Raw genomic sequence first — 11,176 nt, 5'->3', positions numbered from 1 at the left:
ACTTTCTCTCCTTGAAATGACTACTTACCACAAGTAGTATCTTCTTTATTGAAATTGGAGATTAACGTCTCTTTCTTAATTAGGAAAACCATTTGCAAATCTTTACTTGACTTTAACGTTACTCTTCCATGATTAGCAATTCCATGCTCAGAGTATTTGTGTTTCTGGAGAATCTTGGAATCTTGCTTCTGATGTTAATCTCTTGTGAGTTCAGATAGTTTCTTCAGATAGCGCTGATAACTTCTGGAAGTTAGAGATAGCGTTGTTCAGAGTCAGAAAATCTAGAGCTTAATTCTTGTTCAGATGCTTCTGATACTTTGCTGTTTTGCTCAGAGTTAGACTTTCTTGAACGTGTTTCCACTTCAGATGCTTCTGATCATATGATAATATGCTTCTGATCTGGTTCTGTATCTGATGACATCATCAGATTTCTTCCTTCTTTCTTTAGAATCCTGCACACTTAGAAACTTTTCGTTAGGGTGCCATTTTTGGTTTCATCCTTTGTTATCATCAAAATCAAAGAATCTGTTGTAGAACAATTTTTGTTCTTACAGGAGCACCCCTAAGGGTGGAAAGAGAAACCCATAAAGATATTAGTGTGTACATTTTATATACTTAAATATATTATCAGTTATCACATGGCATAAGAGTTCCCGATCTTAGGGGGTCTTGTTTCTGTCAAAACTCTAATCCCCTTCATTGTGGTTTCTTATTTTTTCCTGTCTTCATTGGAGTATCTTGTATTTTTTTGCCTTCATTGAGAAATTTTTTAGATCTAAATATCATTGTACACGTCCGACACTATTTATGGCAAAGACACAGATCATCTGCGACACTGGTCATCATAGAGAAACATTTTGTTTTTTCCTTTGAAAAAAAGGGAAAAAGAAATTTGTTTAAAGGTTGTGAGTCTTTTAATTGCTGTTTGATTTTCCTTTTTTTTATTCTATTGAGTCAGACACATTAGCATGATATCCATCAATATGTCGGAAGGAAGAATAGTTTAACACACCCAAGATGAAGTAGAAAAGTCAATATATTTTCTTAGTATATTATAGAAATCAATAGGTATTTCTTCTTTGGCCCATCCATGTATGTTTCCATTTTCACTTCTTCTTGGTAAGTCTCAATTTTTTTAGGATTTAATGCCTCAGATAAACCCTATCACCAATATTGAAAATTGGATTCTAGAGCCACTCACCACATGACTCACTTACCTACACATTTTTCTATTTAATCACCATGTCCTAGAAAAATAAAAATATCCACCGCATATGATACCTTTATAATTGTAGCTGGCCAAAGATCCAAATAAGTTCATCAATTCTTTTGAAATGTTCTTCATATTCCAAATTGTCCAATAGTCTAATTTTCACATAAAAAATCACAACAAATCTTTCAAGTAACATGGTTTTTTAATAACAATATATGTGTTTTCCGGGACAAGTATTCAGGGAGGATAATTGAAAATGCTAGAGAATAGAATGCTCTTTATTACTTGGATAACCAAAATATTCCTCCAAGTCTATTCACCAACAAGTCTTTTTATTCAAAATCAATTAAAATTAATAGAAAGAAGGTCCTTTTGTACTATTGTCGCCTTGGTCATCCTTCATTATGAGTCATAAAATAATTATTTCCTTCATTTTTTTTATAAAATTTAGACATGGAGAGTCTTTGTTGTGAGATGTGTCAATTTGTTAAACACAAGCGTGCCTCTTTTTCAGCTAGTAATAAAATGAGCAGTTTTCCACTTTATTTAATTCATACTTACGTGTGGGGACTGTCAAATGTTCCAAATATATTAGATGCTTACTGGTTTGTAACATTTATCGATGATTGCACTCCGGTTACTTGGATCTACTTGTTACAACAAAAACTTGAAACATGTTATGTGTTCCTACACTTCTTCTTTATGGTTACAAATCAGTTTGGTGCGAGCCTTAAGAGAATTAGGTTTGATAATATTAAAGATTACTTTAACCACAACCTTAATTCTTTTAGTAAGCAAAAAGGTATTATTCACGAGTCTTTTTGTGTTAAAACTCCCCAACAAAATGGGATTACAGAGAGAAAGAATGAGTACTTGTTAGACCAAACATGTGTTATGATATTCCAAAATAAGGTTCCTAAGAAATATTGAGTCAAGGTTATCTTAACTACATCTTATCACATAAATCGTTTACCTTCTACTATCCTTGCCTACAAAATTCCTATGGAAATCTTATCTTCATTTTATCTTATGTGCCCATTTCCAGTAATATCACTCCTAGAATATTTTGGCGTAATTCGTTTGTCTCTATACATAGTGATGGTAGAGGAAAACTTGATGATAGAGCATTAAAATGTGTCTTTATAGGGTACTATTCCACCCAAAAAGTTTACAAATGATATCATCTACCGTATCATAAATTCTTTGTCTCTCAAGATGTCACCTTCCACGAACATGAAAGTTAATTTCTCCAAACTCATCTTCAAATGGAGAATATAAGTAAGGAGTATGAATCTCTTCTACTTCCTGGTTTTACTTTTAGATTAGAAGTTAAGATTGAAACTAGTTGTGACAATGTTAAGTCTAAACTTAATTCTGAAAAAATAGAAATGTTGAAACTAGTGTAAGATTTGGAAAAAAAATTAGTATATACAAAAAAGAAACCATTCTTGAATCTACTCATATTTAAGAGCCCAATCTGACATTACACGAGGTAGATTACCTCGACCCTTCAAGAACTAGTGATTACATTCTTAAATTTTCTCATGAACATGAAACAAAATCCAACTCAATCTTACCACCTTACTACATGGATTTTCATCTTCCATTTTCCATTAGAAAATATACTAGAATCTATACTAAAAGGATAGTTTACCCTCTATTAAACTACTTAAGTTTTGAACATATTCCACCCATTCATAAAGCCTTATTCACAAGTCTAAACACTATACTTTTACCTAACTCTTTATCTAAGGAATTGTCTGACAAAATAAGGATACAAGTCATAAACTTGGAGATGAAGACACTGAATAAGAACAATACTTGGAAATCGGTTTCTCTACCAAATGAAAAAAAACTTGTAGGGTTCATATGTCTATACACTATAAAATAAAAGATGGTTGATACATTGAAAGGTACAAGAATTGTTTGGTTGCCAAAGGATTCAATAAAACCTATAAAGTAGATTACTTATAGACATTTGCTCCAGTTTCTAAAATGAATATCGTCAGGGTGATATTATATTTACCAACTAATTACAATTGGAATTTGCATCAATTTGATGTGAAAAATGTCTTTCTTCATGGATAACTTGAAGAAGATATCTGCATGGATATACCAACTAGATACCATGAACTTACCACCACTAACATTGTGTGCAAATTAAAAAAAAAGGCTTTATATGGGATAAAGAAATCACCACGAGCATGGTTTGCAAGATTTACCAAACTTATGGTAGTTTTGGGATTCAAACAATGTCATGAATATCATACTCTATTTTATCACACATTCTGAGACAATGGGAGTAACATTGTTGCTGGTGTATAAGGATAATATTATAATGACTGGTGATGGTGAGAAAGAGAAATAATTGTTAGGTGAACACTTAGCCAAGGAGTTTGAGATTAAGACCTTGGGAAAATTGAAGTACTTTATGGGAATTGAAGTTGTCCACTCTAAGAAAGAAATTTTCATATATGCTTAGAAATACATTAATGATCTTTTACAAGAGATAAATGAAACAACATGTAATTCTGAAAGTACACCAATTGATCCAAGTATAAAGTTTGGAAACACATAAGAAAATATTCCAGTTGATAAAGAAATGTATTAATATTAGTCAAAGAAATTATATACCTATCACATACTAGACATGATGTTGTTTTTGCTCTAAGCTTAGTAAAACAATTCATGCACCAACTTAAAGAGATTCATTTACAAGGTGCACTATGAATTGTGAAATATCTAAATGAAACTTCAGGTAGAGGAATTTGGTTTGAAAGAAATGTAAGTATAGGTCTTGAAGCATATACAAATATTGAATATACAAGGTCAGTTGTGGATAGAAGATCAACTATAATATATTTGATTTTTCTGGGTGGGAATCTTGTGACTTGGAAGAGTAAAAAACAAAATATTGTATCCAGATCTGGTGTCGGAGAAAAGTTTAGAGCAATATAACACGACATATGCAAACAACTATGGCTGAAAATAATCTTAGAATATTTAAAGATAAAGAGTTATTAACCAATGAAACTTTATTGTGATAATAAATCTGCTATCAACATAGCTCATAATCTAATGTAGCATGACAAAACTAAACATATTGATTTTGACAAAAACTTTATCAAATAAAAATTAGATAAAGGTCTTATTTTCATTCCATATGTTTCTTCTCAAGACATTATTATAGATATTCTAACTAAGGGGTTGATCATGAATAATTTTGAAATGATTTATTTCAAGTTAGGAATGATAGATATTCATTAACTAGCTTTAGGGGGAGTGTTATAAATAATTTATTTTTACTATAGTTATTTTAACTATTGTTAGTAATAATTTATATTCGGGCCTTTAATCTATTTGTTAAGCCCATTACATTAGAATAATTTATATAAAGATATTAGTGCTTGTACATTTATATAATTAAAATATATTATCCAATTTTTACAATAAGCATCAAGCCTCTAAACTAAGCATCATAAAACCAACTCAAACATAACTACTATTTAAGTTAAGCCAACTAAAATAGCTAAATGCACAATAGTAGCACAACCCCAAAAATATACTAGAACAAGAAAATCAAAAGGACACAAACTAACCAACAAAACATCATTAGAAGGTTTTGCTAAATTAGACTGATGTTAGAACAAACCTGCCAAAGACAAGAGGATCAGACCAAATAGAGAAACCGACACTCATGTTTCCAATCGAGCAACTTTCTCCAACACTATCTACACCTCAAAGGAAAACACACTCCACAATCAAAGCCACCAAAAACACTCATCAATCTTTTTCACAAGCACAATGATAGGTGTAAACCAGTCAATCATAAAATCTACACACACCTTAGGATTCATTTACATTTGAGCAATGTTACCATCAATCATGTTTGATTTTAAACAAAACTATTTCCAGGATAACAACTCCTTCTCTTTTATCATTCTTTCAACATTGATTTCCTCGTTTCAAAATGTGTTTTCATTCTTTGGCTTCCAAATGTTTCATACAAAATCATACCATAACACAACAAGCTTCAAAGACGTTGACCTACCTCTCAAGCGATATTGTATTACATCTTTTAATTCAATTTCAGGTGTACTTCTTTCAAACGATACTGCACCATGTGGTCACTTTTCTCTAGTGATATTGCGTCACATCCGACATGATACTTCTTTCTATCTGATACTGCACCATACCAACCTTATACGTTATTTACTTCTCTAACATCAAATAGGCTTATCAGGTCCTACCTATACGATGACAAGGTAGAATTCATTTAAAAAATGTCCCTCCCCTCGCTGGTATAGGTTACTCCTTAAGAGTACCATCTTCAGCACATCTCAGAACCGCCTCTATATCATTATATATGGGAAACCTACAAATACTTTCATACCTCAATTTCACAAAAACTTATTTATCATGTATACATTGACGTTATACATTTCATAGATTCAAACATAATTTAATACATATATGTCAAAATTAGATATATCAATTCATCTTAATCCACCGAGGAAAAATATTAATGTTATAACATCACAATTACAATCACAATATCTTTACAAATAATTATATTTACCAATAATAATTCTTCAAATCAAGCAATCATAACATCTCAATTTTATCACCTCAAATATTTTATTTTTCATCCTCCTTATGTAATTTATTCCGTCACACATCACTTAGTATATATATACACATATAAGTAAATCAATTCATAATCTAGCACACCAAGTATTCACACAAGTCAATCATAGTCTCAATATCGTCACCAGTACATCATTATGACAAATCATCACATCGGCTCATTCATCACATATGATAAGCTCAAAATTATATTATTTATCAAAGAGTTATGATAATTAAATAACCACAATATTTTACACATGAACAAAATAAAATACAATCTTTCGCAATAATATCAATTATTAGACATTCAATATAAATTAAATCAATCAATACCTTAATAAAGTTTTTAGTTCCTATTTTAACCTCACACTTTTATATTTGCACACTTTTATAATCAAGTCCCAAATGAATTTTGGGAAATACAGTTTTCTTGTTCATCTCAATTATTTTACACGCATTATTCGAACTTACTCTCACCCCGTACCTTATTTTAATGCTTTCTCATGTGAAACAAAATCTATCAGTAATGATCTCCCTTTCATTCGAATTACCGCCTTTCAATCGATCAATTTAACATTATAAGGTTAAATATCAAAATTAAATATGAGAATAAACTCTAAAAAGATCAATTTCGAATTTTGGGTTAAATATCAAAATTAAATACGAGAATAGACTCTAAAAAGATCAATTTTGAATTTTGAATTAAATCGCTTATCATAAATTAGAGATTAAATTGATGGGTAGTATTTATAATTATTTTTACGTTTTGGCATTGATTCTACTCAAATCAAAGTTACGGTGAAGAAGAACGAAAATAAACCGTGAGGTTGAACAATTGAGAAAAACTGTAATTTTAGAGATGATCAAATGGATAAAAATTGAAGTAACTAAAAATATTAACCAACTTAAAGGTAGAAAATTCATGCTAAAATTTAAGGTGAATCGAAGAAAATATTTTACACTGATGTTTGACATGACATCAGAATAAATTTGTTCACGTAGTCTCAGGATAATTCTGTGTTTTTTTATTAGCTCTACAACATCGTTTAGGTTTAGTTTAGGTTTACAGATGAAAAAAATTCTTATACCCGAATTCATACTCTCTTGGACATTAACTTTAACATTCGTACACGTGTCTTATAGATATGGAAGTATATATATACTCGTATCCATTATCCGTATTTATAATACAAATAAATAGAATAATTATAAAATATTATTTCACTTTAAAATTTTAAGAATATTAAAAAGTTTTAAATTTTGTTGTTGTTAAATTACTAAATAAACAAACATATATTAAATACGGAATGATTTAACATTTATGTATTTTTTAAAATTGATAGAGATATATTTTTATATAATAATATAAATTAAAATAAATAAATATATATACTATGCAAGTATGGGTGGGGTAGGCATTAAAGTGCTCATGTCCACACTCATACCCGTTTATTTTAGTGGTAATTAGCCGAACACATGCTCATACTCATTTTTACGGATTTTTATCTTACTCGACATAAATATTTTTGTGAGTGTCTAGTGAAAATAGTTAAATTACCATCCTACTTAAGTTTCTTTTATTTATTTTGTTTTATTTTATTTTCTCTTTTTGATGATTATATGAACTTATCTTATTTTGAACACATAATTTAGTAACATAAACATATTTACTTATTTATTTTTAATTTATTATTCAAAAATAATATATTATCTTTAAATCTTTCAAATAATAATTAAGTAATAAAAAAAATATAATATTAATAATTTCAATTGACTACTAATTCATTATAAATACATATAAAACAATCACTATCCAATACACATACAAAAATTAAATATGATATCACTTATATATCAAAATAATTATTTATAATAATTTAATTAAAATAAAATCATAACTTGAAGTATTTAAAATATGACTATAAACACATTTATAATCATTTTAATTCACACACAAGTATAAAAATACTAATTCACATACACATAGAATCATCTGAAAATAGTAGCTACTAATTTATAAGATGACATATTTATACATATATGAAAATTAAATGTTAAATATGGAGTCTAATTCTAAGAGTAATGATCACATTTTCTTTGACCATATATTTGTTTAGAAGATTTGAAATTGGTTGATCATTACTACTAATACAACTTTAGTAGTCTTTTCTATGCAAGACATATGAAGTATGATTACTGATCATTCCCCATACTCTGAAAAAACAATCATTTTGTTTGCTTGTGTTAATATCATAAATGAAATTCAGACAGTCAGAAACAACTTGATTGAATGAACGCAATACTCTTTAGAAGTTTTATATTAGGTATGTTCTTTTGAAGGTCGATCAAACAAGAGCCTCATGTTGGTATTAAGGACTTAATGTTCCTCAAAACCTTCAAAATCAACATCAAGCCTCCTACACCGAGTAGAGTGATTGAGGTCATTTGGTCCCTTCCTTTTGTAAATTGAACCAAAAGTAACACAAATGGAGCCTCGGTTGAGACACTTAATAGGGTTGTTTATGGTGGTATTTTTAAGCATCATCATGCAAAACATGTAAGTAGCTTTGCTTGTTTTCTTGACAAAGACAATTTATTTTTGCTAATACTATAGGAGTCATTCTTGCTATGGAGGATGTCATTTTAGTGAATTGGTCTCATTTTTTATTGGAATCTGATTCCAAATTGGTTGTTAGGGCTTTCTCGAAATCATCTATGGAACTACTACTTACTAGACTTTAAATCTAGGAATTTTCTTATCTCACATTTATAAAAAATACAACAAATATATAGATAAGTTAACTAACATAGATCTTACTATTAAAATATTTTCTTGGTGGGATGGGGTATTGACACTAATATATTTATAAAGAATTACAACAAGAATTTGCTAGAACTTCCTACTATCCCATGTTTAATATTTACATTATATATAGTTTTTTATACTTTTGAACTAGGAAGTCCTAACAAATTCCTAGTTTTAAAATTGATAAATATATATTTAAACATGTGGATAGTAGGATATCATGCTCGTCTATTTTATACAACATTTTTACGAATATCTATTCAATATGAGTTTAGGTACCCTTCCAAATAAAAGAAGTGTTATTCTATTAGGTTTAGAATCCTATCAAAACATTAAAAAAAAAGTATATATGACACCAATATTCGACCTAAAAGTGGCTAATGTCTGACCAAGTACATCATCAATTTGTATTTTATAACATTTTTTTATTGAATCGGAATTTATAACGTTATTATAGATAGGGTGCTAAATCCTTCTATATTTTGATAAAAGAATTTATAAATAAGAGAATGATTATGACTTTCTTGTTTATAAATAAGAATATATATAAAATTTAAAATTTTATATAATAAAATATCATTGAATATTATACTTATATTAAATATATTCTGATTTTGTTTATCTTTCAAATAGAAAAAGATCAAATGTTATAAAAATATTAAAAAGAATGTCCAACATTAATTTGAATAAAATATTGTTTTTTATTTTTACTTTTTTATTATTGTTTTAATTATATTAATTTTTGTAAAATATCATATTATATCACAAATATTTAATTTAGTATTGATTTAAGAAAAATTATATCAATGATATATGATATATTTGTATATTGTGTCAAATTAAATATTATTTTATTTATTCATGCTAAATTTTTTTGTTATTATTATTATATCCAATCTTATCCAAAAATCTTTAGATATCAAAAAATAACGTGTAGAAAATTCTAGATTTTCTTTTATCCAAAATTGATTAAAAAAATTATCATTACAGGCATGTATTGGTTAAAAAATATTGTTTTTTAATATGTATTGATTAAAAATTATATCAATAATATATTCTATATAGTGTTAAATATAATTTCTCGTTGTTATTATTATATTTAGATATGAAATATTTTCTTAAAATCTTTAGATCTCAAATATAATTTGAGAATAATTCTGATTTTCTTATAACTAAATTGATACAAAAAAATTTATTGTTACACGCATGCCAAATCAAATCAAATAATTAACAACTAAAAATCCAAATCTTCATGCCGTAAAAAACGTTACAACTACATAAAAAAAATCTATAAATATATATTATATTTATGTTAGAGGAGTAGGTGTATGTTTAGACTAGAACATTCTGGTTTACAAAGAAAGCGTTAAGAAACCGACGTTACCGTGTTTGTTAATTGTTTTCTGTGGAGGTGCTTTTCTTTCCCTTTTTCTATTATTAACACATTCCAATCCCAATTTCTTTCCATTCCTTCTCTTTCTTTTCCTTTCCACTACGCATATTTTCTTCTCTCGATTTTCCTTTTTCTTCCTCAAAGGAAAGGGAAAATCTTCAAATCTTCAAATCTCTTCGATTCGAATCCTACAGATTTCTTTTCAATGGCGGAAGAACATAGATGCCAAGCTCCGCGTCTCTGCGCCAACAACTGCGGTTTCTTCGGGAGTCCCGCCATGCAAGATCTCTGTTCTAAATGTTACCGAGATTTGCAGCTCAAGGAAGAGCGATCTTCGTCGGCGAAATTGGTTCTCAGTCAAACCCTAATTCCTCAGGCGGTGGTTTCACAAGAGGTTGTTGTTCAGCCTTCTTCTTCGGAGGTGGTTTCGTCTTTGCCGGCGGTGGAAGCTGTTGCTGGAACATCGGAGCAGCCGAATCCGAATCGGTGCGGGAGTTGTAGGCGGCGCGTGGGGCTGACGGGGTTCAAGTGCAGATGCGGGTTGACGCTATGTGGGTCCCACAGGTATCCGGAGCAACACGGGTGTGGGTTCGATTTTAAGGGAATGGGGAGAGAGCAGATCGCGAAAGCGAATCCGTTGGTGAAGGGAGAAAAGTTGAACAAGATCTGAACGGGGAAGGGTATTGTTGTAATTTCTGGTTTGTTACAGAAAAGGGAAAAGGGTTTGGATTTGGTTGTATGGGTCGGATTATCCGTTTCTCAGACGGATTTATTTGGGTGGGTGGGAGATTAGGGAATTGTCCTTTCATTTCGTTGTTATCATTTCATGTGTTAATAGTATTAGTTTAATAAAAACGTTTCATTTAGTTTTTCATAATTTTCTATAATTGTTATTTTATTTTGTTTTTGTTTCGATTCTCCGATGTCAATTGTCATGTTAAGAGATTAAAAGTTTAATACGTTTTTCTTGTTCTTGAGTTATGACATCAAATTGGTCTGTGTTCTTGGTCTATAATTCTTACATATATGGTGATATCCAGCTAGTTTATGGAGAAAAAAAAATACTCAGGTTTTTCAAGATTCCTGTTTTTCTATGTGGGTGTTTTGGTGTTTAGTAGTGTTTTTTTTTTCTTTG

At 29.4% G+C, this 11,176-nt stretch overlaps 1 protein-coding gene across 1 annotated transcript; it reads left to right on the top strand.

Annotated features, from left to right (window-relative positions):
• The first annotated feature begins 9,922 nt into the window (after window positions 1-9,922).
• LOC127103521 (zinc finger A20 and AN1 domain-containing stress-associated protein 3) lies at window positions 9,923-10,918 on the top strand. The gene has a single exon (XM_051040774.1). The coding sequence runs from the start codon at window positions 10,247-10,249 to the stop codon at window positions 10,709-10,711; it is 465 nt and encodes a 154-aa protein (XP_050896731.1). The 5' UTR covers window positions 9,923-10,246; the 3' UTR covers window positions 10,712-10,918.
• The last annotated feature ends 258 nt before the right edge of the window (window positions 10,919-11,176 follow it).

The sequence above is a fragment of the Lathyrus oleraceus genome, chromosome 7, assembly GCF_024323335.1.
Source record: "Lathyrus oleraceus cultivar Zhongwan6 chromosome 7, CAAS_Psat_ZW6_1.0, whole genome shotgun sequence".
Taxonomy (NCBI): domain Eukaryota; kingdom Viridiplantae; phylum Streptophyta; class Magnoliopsida; order Fabales; family Fabaceae; genus Lathyrus; species Lathyrus oleraceus.
Note: the sequence above shows the minus strand (reverse complement) of the source record. Positions and strands in the feature narration are given on the sequence as shown.

What these genes read in the sequence shown, in the direction of transcription:
- LOC127103521 (XM_051040774.1), top strand. Translation starts at nt 10,247, where the DNA reads ATGGCGGAAGAACATAGATGCCAAGCTCCGCGTCTCTGCGCCAACAAC.